This window comes from Protobothrops mucrosquamatus, unplaced genomic scaffold, assembly GCF_001527695.2.
Source record: "Protobothrops mucrosquamatus isolate PMUCROS unplaced genomic scaffold, P.Mucros_1.0 scaffold_23, whole genome shotgun sequence".
Taxonomy (NCBI): Eukaryota; Metazoa; Chordata; class Lepidosauria; order Squamata; family Viperidae; genus Protobothrops; species Protobothrops mucrosquamatus.
In genome coordinates this window covers 1,128,408-1,142,051 of record NW_015386099.1, presented here as the reverse complement: position 1 = coordinate 1,142,051, position 13,644 = coordinate 1,128,408, and the positions used below count along the sequence as shown (strand labels likewise).

The 13,644-nt window shown below is 45.5% G+C and overlaps 1 protein-coding gene across 1 annotated transcript in view; it reads right to left on the bottom strand.

Annotated features, from left to right (window-relative positions):
• Positions 1-717: 717 nt before the first annotated feature.
• Positions 718-13,644, bottom strand: part of E2F2 (E2F transcription factor 2) — a 40,531-nt gene continuing 27,604 nt past the window's right edge. The window contains exons 2-7 of the mRNA XM_015832073.2: positions 9,007-9,112; positions 7,091-7,310; positions 4,296-4,454; positions 3,032-3,146; positions 2,392-2,539; positions 718-965 (exon numbers count right to left, since the gene is read on the bottom strand). Coding sequence (XP_015687559.2) covers positions 718-965; positions 2,392-2,539; positions 3,032-3,146; positions 4,296-4,454; positions 7,091-7,310; positions 9,007-9,112 — 996 coding nt within the window. The remainder of the gene's footprint in view (positions 966-2,391; positions 2,540-3,031; positions 3,147-4,295; positions 4,455-7,090; positions 7,311-9,006; positions 9,113-13,644) is intronic.

Here is a 13,644-nt window from a genome sequence, read left to right as displayed (position 1 = left end):
CCTGTTCCTGGTCAGGAATCTTGCAAATCACTTCCTATTCCACGAGATTTACTTTTGGATAATCTAACTATGTCTGGGTGCTAGGGTCGGAGTGTGTGTGTGTGTGTGTGTGTGTGTGTGTGTGTGTGTGTGTGTGTGTGTGTCCAGAAGGAAATTAATGGATTTGGGTAGTCTCTGGAATGCTATCCCTGGGGCAGTCAGGTATGCACACTTCGGAAGGACAGATTTGTGGGTCCTTATCAGGGGGTGAAGGGTGCCCGATGGAGGCCTTATGCCCCCTGAGACGTGTGGGCTCCAACAAGAAAATATACAACTGAATTAAGACTTCCTGGTTTCTCCAAGGCATTGGCAATTGTGCGTGCAATTTCCCATTGGGCCTGATGAAAGAAAGAGTCTAAAATCTGATCCTCATCCCTTCTAAAAAGACAGACAAAATGCTAGAAGGAGGAAGAAAGGCGAAGCTTCCCCACAGCAGTATATGGGGTGCTTTACTGCACTGGGACCCATTCAAAATCCTTTGGGAGAGCCTTGAACGGGCAAGGATTTTCTAAACTGAGGGAGAACGACTAAAAGAGGCAATCTTGCAAGCCATGTCCTTTGGACAAAATGCAAAGAGGCGCTGCTAAGAAAAAGCCCAAAGCTTCGGAATCTGGATCTCTGTGTACACGCAGGATAGGTTATTGGTAACACCGCAGGAAGAGCCGGGGAGCTCTGGGGTCAATTTTTCAGCAAGTCCCCCAAGTCATAGGCATCAAACAAGTCACTTACACCCTCACCCTCCTCCAATCCCCATAGATAATCCTCTTGGTCAAGGGAAGGGGAAAAACTGACAAAGGGGCCTGGGTCGCCGTAGGCTGCAGAAGGAAGCTGGTCCTCTGTCTGCTGCAGGAGGTGCTGAGGGGGCTCCAGGAGTCCATCCTCTCCCTCCATCAGGCAGTTGGGCAGCTCCATCTTCACCAATTCCACTGGGGAAACAAGAGAGAGTCAAGATACAACATGAGCATCGCAATAGAGAGGGCAAGGCCAAGAGCTGGCACCACTGGGCACCAAGTAACAGAATAACATAGTTGGAAAAGACCTTGGAGGTCTTCTAGTCCAACCCCCTGCTCAAGCAAGAAACCCTAAACCATTTCAGACAAATGGTTGTCCAATCTCTTTCTAAAAACTTCCAATGTTGGAGCACCCACAACTTCTGGAGGCAGGTTGTTCCACTGATTAATTGTTCTGACTGTCAAGAAATTTCTCCTTAGTTCTAGGTTGCTTCTCTCTTTGGTTAGTTTCCATCCATGCTTCTTGTCCTGCCTTCAGGTACTTTGGAGAATAGGTTGACCCACCCTTCTTTGAGGCAGACCCGTGAATACTGGAACTCTTCTAAGTGAGGTTGAAGTCCCAAGATGGAGCCCAACTGCTGAATTCCAGGAGCCAGCAGGATCCACCAGCATCCTTAATGTTGACACCGTTTTGCCCACCTTCTTCAAATGAGTGAGCAGGCTCCACATAATGAGAAAGCGGGTAGTCACACTTGCCCTGCCCCCTATTTCCTCCCCCTTTTGGGCCCAGAAAAGGAAAGAGCAGGCAAGGCGAGAAGCAACCATTTGGACTAAATCTGCCCCCACCCTTTTCCTAAGGATAACCTGGTCTTATATGAGCTTCCATAGCCAGGTGCAAGACAAGGGCAAAACAGACTTTGGTGAGTGTGCCCTATGATGGGTTTCCCTCCCTAAATAAATTTGACTGGGCACTTATTTTTAGATATTTCCCATGATTGGTGATGGGCAGAAGACCAATTACAGCCTCTTAGTGGGCTACACAAAGTCTGTGGGCTGGGAGGAATTCCTGCACAGACATTGGGCTGAATGAATCTTCTCCTAATCACAGAATCATTGTGTTAAAGCAGAGGTCTTCAAACTTGGCCCTTTTATGACTTGTGGACTTCAACTCCCAGAATTCCTCAGCCAGGCATGCTTGGCTGAAGAATTCTGGGAGTTGAAGTCCACAAGTCATCAAAGGGCCAAGACCCCTGTGTTAAAGGGCTTCAGAGGTCACTGAAGGTATATCTGACAGTGCAGGAAGTGTGTCACTGCAGCACCCTTCAACGTTTGGGTGTTCCAGCCCATCACCAAGGGAGGAGAGCCACCAAGGTCACTTGGTTCCATTAATGAACCGCAAGTCTCTTCAGGAAGCTAACAGTCTGAATCATCTGATGGATCAAAGAATGATCAAAGAACAGCTCCCAGGCCCAGCTGTTGACGGCAGAAGCCTGTTAGAAGGGGATTTGCCCTCAAAATACAGAGTCAGTCCAGCAAGTAACCCCGGAGGACATCTTTCCGAATGAAGTGAGTTTTTCCCAGAAGGCCAAGATGATCATCCCTTCAGAGTTGCCAACATTACCTTTCGCCGTTGTGGGTTTAGTAACCTCCTGGTGTGCTGAAAGAGGAAAACAGCTCTCCTTGGCAGGACTCTCTTCCAGAATTTCTTCTGGGCACAGGTAGACTTCAATGGGGCCATTGGTACTCCTTAGGTGGAGCTGGACATTCTCCTGCAGGAGGGGGAGGAGGAACAGATCAAGAAAGAGTATGACTCAGTACCCTCAAACCAAGGGCGCCTGTCTGGGAGCAAACAATTACAGGTAGTCCTCAACTTATGGCATTACGGTTGCAAAGTGGGTCACTCACATAACCAAATTGATCTTACCACCTTTTTTTGCAATTGTTTTCTACGGGTCAAGTTTTGCCCCCCAGAATCCCCCAGAAGTAAATACTGATTTTGGGCAAAAACTTCGTAAAACGCAGTCACGTTACTGGGGCCTGCTGCAAACAGCCGTGAATGTGGGCTGGTGGCCGAGCACGCAAAATGCGGTCACGTGACCTGGTGGTGGTTGCTGGAACTTTGGAACCAGGTTGTAAGTGCCCCTTGGGGATCTGTCATAACTTCGTGCAGTCACTAAGCAGCCAGTTGTAAATCGAGGACTTCCTACAGTTAACAGATTTAGCAGCAACCGAAATGAAGAATAATGAATTTCCATTCCCACCTCACAAACATCAGGCACCTCAAGACGAGTTTCAGGGGGCGCTCTCACCACAATCACCGTCTGCTCATTAAAATTGCTGATGGCTCGGATATCCTGATAGGTGACATAGGCTGACGTAGGACACAGAGGAAAGTTAAAGAAAACACCGCAAGAGACACCAAACTCTGAATTGTGATGGGCAACTATGGCAGCTTTACAGCCTGTGGACTACAACTCCCAGGAGTATTGAACCAGCATATATGGCCTGTAGACTTCAACTCCCAGAATTCCTGAGCTAGCTATACTGACTCAGGAATTCTGGGAGTTGAAGTCCACAGGCCCTAAAATTGCCATAGTGGCCCACCCCAGGATTAGGTCAAAGAAGGAATCAAAGATTTTGAAACGGCTCCTCCAATCTTATCTGTATTCCAAGTTTGTTCTATTTCTTGAGTTTCAATCAGCCCTGTTTGGGCTTGAACTTACATCTCACATTTAGAAGTGGGTTGTTTCGAACGCAGAGCATTCACCGTGGTCCGAACACCCTCAGAATACTTCTGGAAAGGTTGAAAGGAGTTCAAAAATTGGGGGGGGGATGGGAGGGGCTGAAGGGGTAAAATGAGTGTAATTAGGAATCCTTCTGCTCCTTAACCTTCCCAACCCCCAAATTAAAACAAAATAAAGCCAAAACCTTTTGGTTCTATCCTTGTTAGAGATATCTTGGGGATCATAAAGGAAATTTAGTCTTGTGGTTAACACATCAAGCTAGAAACCAGAAGATTGTGAGTTCTAATTCCACCTTGGCATGAAAGTAAGCTGGGTGGGTTTTGGTCCAATCATCAGGAGACTGGGAGTTCTAGTCCCACTTTAGGCATGAAAGTCGGCTGGGTGACCCTGAGCAAGTCAGTCTCTCTCAGCCCAACCCACCTCACAGGGTTGTTGTTGTGGAGAAAATAGGAGGAAGGAGTATTGTGTCTGCTCAACACCTTCAGTTATTTATAAAAATAATAAAGGCGGGCTATAAACAAAACAGACGCAGGGAGATATAGTCAGCGCTTGGCTGCAGCCTGCAATCCTGGGCCTTATGGCTTATATTTAAAGAGGATAACAGTGCACCTCGCCTTAGCTGATGGGGCGAACCCCAAGAATTGCTCTGCACGGAGCCTTTTGAACTCTGAACCTTTGGCCACTGGTCTTCAACGCAGGGGGTACCAGGAATGAATCGATCCCCCTGGAAGTCTGTCTCTGATCATTGTCCTCTTCACCCACCCGCCGCTCAAAAGGATATCTTTGGTTGGGCTCATCTTCGGTCAGATGCTTTAGCTGCAGAGAGGACTCCTGGATCAGCTTGTCCAAAACCTTCTCGTTCTTGGAAAGCTCGGCCAGTTCTTGTCGCAAGACGTGTTGTTTTGTGGCCACGGAAGAATCTTCAAAAAGGCCCGTTCCCCTGGATACCGTATTAATAATAGATCAGATGAGTCCATTTGCTAAATCAGGGCTCAAGTTTTCACTTTCAGCTCTCTTTCCCCCCCCTTTTTTTTGGGGGGGGAGAATTATAAATCCTGATACATTGTGTTATTTCAACGCAGATTTCAATGCGGTCGTATTTATGGGCTGGGATGAAAAACTATGAATATTCTATTATTCAGAAAGCTTTAAAGTATTGAAAAGAAAAAGGAAGAAAAAGTAAAAACAAAATCTATCGGTATACATTGCAACTTAGGATGCCAGTCTTACAAACGTAAGATGGTGTGGCTTTTCATCCAAAGTTAAGTACAATGTGAAAAAAATGCTTTCACCTCTTGGCAGGAGGGAGATTCAAAGGGTTCTTAAGAAGAGGAAAAAAAGAGACACAGAGACGTTGATCCCAAACATGAGCGAACACAAAGGGTTTCAGCCAAAGTAGAGGGAGAAACAGACTTAAGGAGATTGAGATGAAATGTGGACATTAAGGAAACTGTTTTGAAATGTGGCTCTGCCTGATAAAGAAAAGCGGAGGGTATTAAGAAGCAAAATCTGAGAAAATACCCTCCGCCTCCTAGAGGCAGCAAGGAAAACTGTAAACCTTCTTCTCCGTTTAAGAAAAGCAGTATCCAACTAGTCCTTGGGATGGAGTTTAAAAAGCAAAACTCATCTGTTGGTTCTGCAGAAAAATGCATCATTTTGGCATTGGTTTTAATGCACTGCAGGTGGTTCTCGACTTACAGCAGTTCAGAGTTACAATGGCAGTGCAAAAACTGACTTACGATCATTTTTCACACTTAACAACAGTTGCAGCATCCCCATGGTCACGATCAAAATTCAGATGCTTGGCAACTGACTCAACATTTATGACGGTTGCAATCTCCCAGGGTCACGTGATCCCCTTCTGTGACCTTCTGACAAGCAAAGTCAATGGGGGGAAGCCAGATTCACTTAACAACCGGGTTACTAATTACTGCAGTGATTGATTCACTTAACAACTGTGGCAAGGCAGGTTGTAAAATGGGCCAAAATTCATTTAACAACTGTCTCACTTAGCAACAGAAATTTTGGACTCAGTAGTGGCTGTAATTCGAGGACAACCTGTATTTCTTGCCCGGCTGATTGCAAGAAAGGGTGAAATTTGGAACACGGGAACGTCAGTTTGCAATGTTTTTCTTCCAAACCCATTTTCTTTCCTTGCGTGCCCTGTCTTTCAGATCAGAGGTCCCCAACCTTTTGGGCACCAGGAGAGAGGTTCCATGGAGAGAGGTTTTTCCGCGGACTGGAGGGTGTGTGGTTTTGTGTGCTGCCTGCATCTCATGGAGGGGCCTTTGCTTGTTTGTGCAGACTGGTTGCTGGCATCCCGCGGCCCGGTACCGGTCCACGGACCAGGGGTTGGGCACCCGTTTTAGATTGCAAGCCTCATGAGGTCTTATTATTGACCTTATCAGTTACTCCAGGAGAAGTAGAGAAGGAGAAAACCACTCAATCTGGATGAATGAATAAAAAGCGCTCAGCTGCAGATCCATGTAAAGTTGCAGGGAGCTTGGTAAGACTTAAGACAATGTCAGTTGACACAGGAATTCCTGTGGGTAAGGGAGGGGATTGTAAGGCGTGACTGCCATGCTTAGTGGCGGCACCTCCTTCAGTCTCAGTTGTCGTTGTTAACTGAATCCCATAGCCGGTCATTAGACGAGGCAACTTCCCACCAGCTTCCTGCCACCCAAGTCACTGGGGAAGCTGGCAGGAAGTTGAAAGTCCCAGGCTTGCAAACAGGTAAGTAGCTGCTGTGAGGTGGGAAGGAGGGAGTGATGGAGGCACTGGGGAAGTGTGCAAAGGGGTGAAGGGGTGCATGAATGCAGCATGCACGGGGAGGATGTATAAGGGCATGAAGGTTGCAGGAGAGAGACCAGATTGGAGGGTCCAAGGTACATGAGAAACCCAGTGCAGATTGTGTGTGTGTGTGGGGGGGGTGTCTGTGGGGTATGAGGAAGGTGTAGTAAGATTTGGGGAATGTGGATGGGACTGCCTAAGTAGCCAGCAGAACACGAGTGCAGAGGGGCTGTGGGAGGGTGCATGGGTGAAAGAAACCTTATCTGCAGGTTCCAATTGATTCTGCTTGTTGGAAGCTGGTAGGGAAGGTTGCAAACTGATCATGTGAACACAGGATGCTGCAACCGTATGTGCAAACTGGTTGCCAAGCACTCAGATCAGGTGGATATGGGGATGCTGGGATAGCCAGACCCCCCCAAAGATCCACCATTTGTTCAGCTGTGTCAGAACTTCGAACAGTGACTAAGTTAATGGTCGTAGGTCTCTCTGATGAAGCAATCTAGTTAACGAATACCTGCCAGATATGCACTTTCAAGCACAGGCTGGACAACCAGCTGTTTTTCCCAAGCCTGATTATTCTCCAGATGTCTGTAACTCAATCTTTTCGTACGGCAATGCTAGAATTTGGGGAACTGAAGCTTCCTCATCTGGAGATCTTGTAGGTGGGGAAGGCTGACTTACAGCAAACCGATGTTCCTCTTCCACATTTGCTCATAATATCCAACCCAATCTAGACTGGCCCTTCTCTGCAGATATCTGCACCTGAAGTCTTTCCAACCAACTTACATCCACTGGATATTGTTCTTGGATTTCTTGCGAATGAGCTGAATCCCTTCCAGGACGTTGGTGATATCATAGATGCGTCTTTTTTGCACCTCCAGCACCTCAGCAGCCCGGTTCAAGTCCAGAACCCCGTCTTCCGATTCACTGAGCAAGTGGATAAACTTCTTGGTCAGCAAGCCAAGAGACGTGTCGTAGCGGGTCTTCTCTCCAGGAGATTTGGGGGCTAGAACACACACACACACACAAAAATCCATGCAACATAATCAGACTAAAATTCTTTGGGATATTCCCCGCTTCTGAACCATTCTAATGGTATATGGCAGGGGTCTTCAAACTTGGCCCTTTTATGACTTGTGGACTTCAACTCCCAGAATTCCTCAGCCAGCATGCCTGGCTGAGGAATTCTGGGAGTTGAAGTCCACAAGTCATAAAAGGGCCAAGTTTGAAGACCCCTGGTACATGGCAAAGACCTCAGGCAAAAAGGCACTGCCAAGGGAACAATTTGATAAGAGACAGCATAGCCCACACCTGGCTGGTGGGTGGGACAAGAGGCTCAGGAGAGACCCTAGTTTCTCAGGCTGTAATTGAGACAGGGTGGTGGGGTAGGATGAATTGTACTTTTTAGACTTGCAAGATTCTGTCAGTTTAGTTTTACAATAAAGGAAGCATTAGTTCATCTGCTTTGATGGGGTGCAATGAAGACTAGTCTCCTCGTGGTGCACCTCAGGTAATGTGACTTTGTCACAGGTAAATAGTCTACACATTCCAGTTGCTGAACTTCATAAGAATCTCCCAGCACGAAGAAGCTGCATGAATACTGAAATATCTCATTTACCTGGAAAGTCAGCATCAATCTTGCAAATCTAAAAGTGCAATTCCCTCCCCCCCACCCTTTACAGCCCAAGAAACTAGGGAGAGCCTCTTTCCCTGCCCACTATCCAGATGTGGGCCATCTGTCTGTTATCTAACCATTCCTGGGAGTGGTTATGCATTAAAGTTCCTGCAAATTTAAGTTTCTGCTTGAATTTTTGTTGCCTTTTTTAAAACCGCCTTCCTCATTCCAACGCCTTCAAGATGCGCTGGAATACAACCCCCATCCCAGGCTGGATGATAATCTTGATCAGGGATGGTGGAAATTGCAGGAAAATAAACAAAAATAATAATTTTGGTTTATTTTTAATTTTTAAAATAAAATTTGTAGAAGAGATTTAAAAAGATGTTTCTGCAACAGGAAATCCTTTCAGCACCTAGACTAAAAGATGGTGTTCTGTCGCCCTCTAGTGGCCAATAGGGTTTCAGTGCAGCCATGCTTGTTATGAAACCAAGATTAGATCTAGGCTCCCAACAGTATCATGTAATGTTTCTTCAGGATGTAATGTTATTCCCAGAAGTATGACAGAAGGAAAAAGATACAACAGCTTCCTTCACTGAAAAATGCCCTTGCTCTATACAAACTTCTGTTCTTGTGGGTAAAATCCAAACATGAATGAAGGCAAATATACATGTCCCAGGATAATGATGCAAAATCTAATTTAGGTCAGTCACCGGAACCAGAGATTTACTCTTCCGAGCTTTCAGACTCATGCTGGAGCCCACCTTAAGGGAAATTCCCTGAAAATGAGCTCCAGCACGAAAGCTCGGAAGAGTAAATCTCCAGTCCCGGCAACTGACCCAAATTCAATTTTGCAAAATCCAAACACTTTGTGATTTAAAAGAAATAAATAAAAATAAAAACTGAGCTAAGCAGGTCAAGCTGAATAAAAAACTTGATACCGAAGCAGGTTTCTCACTTTTCACTGGAATCTGCCCCTACCCCATTTCAAGCTGATCCTCGATGAGGACTAGAAACTTAAGACAGCAACTCTAGACTCTGCCAAAGCATCCTTTCGTTCAGTGTTTCCTTATCCAAGGCCTCTTACTTTTTGGACTAGGGATATGTGGGAGCGCAGTTCCTTTGCCTTTCGGTGTTCGGAATTCTGGGATGCGCTGCTGAGCGGTTCCTTCAAGATCCAGTTTTCTCTTGGCCTAAGAGAAAAGAGAAACAGAGACAGGCCACGGTTAGCTTGGTGGGGAAACCACGAGCCCACACACTTGGCTACAAACAGCTGCCATACGTCCTTTCCATTTTTCTTCAATCCACAACGCGTTTCAACATTTCATTACCTAGTCTCCAGTATCTAATCTGGTTTTCCCATGTCACAAAACATGCCCATTTCTGGGTTTTAGTATCTGTTTGCATCCTCCATTCGAAGGGCTATTGAGAGCATTAAAACCTGCAGAGAAAACTGGCATGCACATATATTTCGAAGCACCCCACGGGGTTCAACACAGATTTTTTTTGCCAAAAGAAAATAATAATAAATGTATTGCTATGCTAAACTCCCGCAGTAATCTTTTCCAGCATGATGATCTCCAGATGTGTTGAACTACAATTCCCATGCTTTCCCCATCGGGACACCCAATGGGGAAAGCGCGTTGAGGGCCAGCATATCCATTCGCCTTGCTTTCTAATGTAGACATGAAATTCCTAGAGTGATATCATCTGGAATGAATGTACAAACGTATTTCCTGCATGGATGTTGGCTGAATGGGCCCGTTTCAGTTTTGGTTTCCCTGCCCCTGCCAACTTTTTCACAAATATGTTTTTCATTATTACAGTTTTGCTGTGTGCTTTTTTTTGTTTTGTTCCCATAACGGTAAGCAGCTTCAGTCTGTTTGCATGGGGTGCAGTAAAGAAACAGATAAAATAAAATACTTACAACAGTTCGTTCAGCGACTGAAGTTTTAACAGCACTGCAAAAAGTGATTTATAGCAATAGCAACAGCACTTAGACTTATATACTGCTTCACAGTGCTTTCCAGCCCTCTCTAAGCGGTTTACAGAGTCGGACAAACTGGGTCCTCTTTTTATCAAACTTGGAAGGATGGAAGGCTGAGTCAACCTTGAGCAGCTCAGAATCAAACTCCTGGAGTGAGCAGTGAGTTAGCCTGCAGTACTGCATCCTAACCACCGGGGCCACCCCTGCTCTTATATCAGGAGTCTGCAACCTTGACAACTTTTAAGACTTGTGGACTTCAGCTCCCACAATTCCTCAGCCAGCTATGGGGTGTTTTGTGTTGCTTTCCGATGGGAACATAGAATATAGAATATCAGAGTTGGAAGGGACCCGGGAGGTCTTCTAGTCCAATCCCCTGCTCAAGTCAAATGGGGGTTGACTTTCCCCCAATAAAATGGATGCGCTATTGGAGCTTAAAAAATTAAAATTTAAAAATAAGTGTTATAAAATGTCTCTGCTGTAACGAGGCACCATGCCACTGAATTTCTAGTACTGTAGTAAGATGTTGGAGCCTGTTCAAGATTGGGATTGATTCAAAGAAGGAAACTTCGGACTATAGATTGCTCAACCTTGTCCTGAAAGGTGTACCTTGTCTTTTAAAGATAAGTGTGTCTCCTAATAATTCAGCATACAGTGCTATTGTCAGACTAAACCAGGGGTCTGCGACCTTGACAACTTTAAGACTTGCGGACTTCAGCTCCCATAGGTGGCTGAGGAATTCTGGGAGCTGAAGTCCACAAATCTTAAAGTTGTCAAGGTTGCAGACCCCTGTCTTATATGACCCTTTTTTTTCACACAACCATTGCAACACCCCCATGTGATCAAAATTCAGACCCTTGGCAACTGACTCATATTTATAACCGTTGCAATGTCCCAGGGTCACGTGATTCCCTTTTGCGAACTTCTGACCAGCAAAGTCAACAGGGAATTCAGATTCACACAGCTACTGTGTTACTAATTTAAGAACTGCAGTGATTCTCTTAAGAAGCACGGCAAGCAAGGTCGTAAAATGGGGGCAAAACTCACTTAACAACGATCTCGCTTAGCAACCAAAATGTTGGACTCAATTGTGCCCGTAAGTCACCTGTCAATATGGAAAATGGGCAAGCCAGGTTATCTTCCATATGGAGGTGGCACCCTTTTCTTTTGCAAACACATTTAAGCACATTGAAAACCTGGAGGCCCAAAGATTTTTCCCCAAGAGGACTTTGTGTGTCTGTGTGGAAATGAAGGAAAGAGACATACAGGGAACATGAAGATAGCCGGAAGACAGCTGTAATTAAACAAAGAACCAACTCACGGAAGCCAACTAGCTCTAGTTGCAACCAGGAATGAGCAGTCTGAGTAGCACCAGAGTTAATTTAAAAAAAAAAAAGAGTGGACAGATACTCACTCCTGGATGGATGGCAGAAAGCTGACAGGACACTGGAAGTTGGTGTTCTCCCGTGCAGCCTGCCAGCCTCCCATTTTTTTTTATTAAAAAAATGAAATAATGAAATCAAAGTCAAGCACAGCAAGTGGGGGTCCATAGTTCCAATTTCCGTCCTCTCTCTCACTTGGGGAACAAAAGAGAAGCCCCTAAAACGTTGCCTCCCACCGTAACTCTTTTCCTCTTCTTCTATGTTCTTCAGGAAAAGGAAGGGATTCAGTGTAGCTGTTTTGAACAATTTGCTACCAAACTGGCAAACAGCCAGAACAACGTGAATCTGTTGCTGATCTCAGAGGAAATAGAAAACTCTTGTGTATCAATGGACCCAGAGTGCACAAAGATACACTTTTGTTTTTATTGCCTCGTAATTTTGGTTCCAAAGAGAGAAACTTTAGGCCAGGGCTGTCCAACCTTGGCAACTTTTAAGGCCTGTGGACTTCAACTCCCAGAATTCCCCAGCCGGCCATGGCTTAAAGTTAAAGTCTTAAAGTTGCCACGGTTGGACAGCCCCGTTTTAGGCTAATGGTCAGGCGAAGATTATCTGTTGCAAATAGGAAGATGCATCTGTAAACCACAGTCGTTTCTGCATTGAACCAGCCAAAAAAAGTCTGTAAGAGGCAAAACTACCTGTACAGGTAGTTCTTCCATTGCTAAGCAAGGCAGCTGTTAAGTGAACTGCCCCTGATTTTACAACCTTTTACTATTAAGCAAATCACTGCAGTTGTTAAGTGAATCACATGCTCATTAAGCAAATCTGCCATCCCCCATTTGCTTGTCGGAGCTAACCTGCCCTTAGCAATACCTGGAACTCAGCTGGGAAGGTGCTGAGCATAGCTCACTGAATGCTGGTCAAGGTGAAGGCAGAGAGGTGGGGCAAGCTAATTTATGGGCCTGAAGGGTCGAGATTGGTGTGACTAGAAAAGGCATAATAATAAAAAAAAATGCCTAGAGTAGCCACAGAATGAAATACAGGTAGTCCTCAACTTACGACAACTGAGCCCAAACTTTCTGTTGCTATGCAAGACAGTTAAATAAGTTTTGCTCTATTTTACGACCTTTCTTGGCACAGTGATTGTGCCAAGTGAAGTGAATCACTGCAGTTGCTGAATTAGTTAACACGGTTGTTAAATGAATTTGGCTTCCCCATTGACTTTCCTTGTCAGGTCGCAGGTGGTGATCCCATGACCCCGGGACACTGCAACCGTCGTAAATAGGAGTCAGCCGCCAAGTGCTCAAATTTTGGTCGCATGACCCTGGGGATGCTGCAACGGTCGTAAGTGTGAAAAATGGTCATAAATAACTTTTTTTCAGTGCCGTTGTAACTTCAAACGGTCATTAATGAACTGTTGTAATTTGAGGAGTACCTGGAAGGAATCTGATGGAACATTTTTAGGAATGAAACGTTTAGTGTGCCATAAACCAAAGGAACCTTCACCAACAGACCAGCAGCTATAAGATATCTAGAATCATGAAGAACCTCAACCAACCTTCCTCTTGGCCAAGATTGTGCTTGTGTATTTCAAACAGCACTGAGAAAGTGCAATGTTGAATAGTTAGTAAACACCTGCAAAGAGGCTTACCACCCAGCTGTTATTATTTGAAGATGCAGTTGAGCAGTTGTGAACAGTCCTCTGAAGCCACCCCAAAGCAGAGCAGGAATCTCTTGCAATCCGAGAAGCCAGGTGTTCAAGCTATACAAATGTCTTTGTTCCTTCCATAAAATGCAAAATTAAGCAGACTGTTGTCAGTGCAAAAGCTGATGCTAGATACAGGTCACCAAATGCTGCTTCTGCTGTGTAGACTGGCTTTCCCTTTTGATTTTTCAAGCGTCCTTGGATTCTGCACCTTTGCCCAGCTCAGCAACAAGCTCTTAGGCATGTTTGTCAAACTCAGCAACTTTAAAATAGGAATCTGCCCTTTATGCTCAAGGCTGGTTTGCTGGCTAGGGAATTCTGGGAGTTGAAGTCCACATATCTTAAAGTTGCTGAGATGGAGAAAGGCTGGTCTAAGGCAGTGTTTCTCAACCTTGGAGACTTGAAGACCTGTGGACTTCAACTCCCAGAATTATGCTGGCTGTGGAATTCTGGGAATTGAAGTCCACAGGTCTTCAAGTCGCCAAGATTGAGAAACACTGGCCTAAGGCAGGGGTGTCAAACTGCCGGTCCGCGGGCCAGACGCATCACCAGGAAACCGCGCCCACCCCATTGCCGGCAATGGGGAAAAAGCTCCGATACGTCGCGCGATGTCACGTGACGTCACGAGTTAGACATGTCTGGCCTAAGGGCTTACAG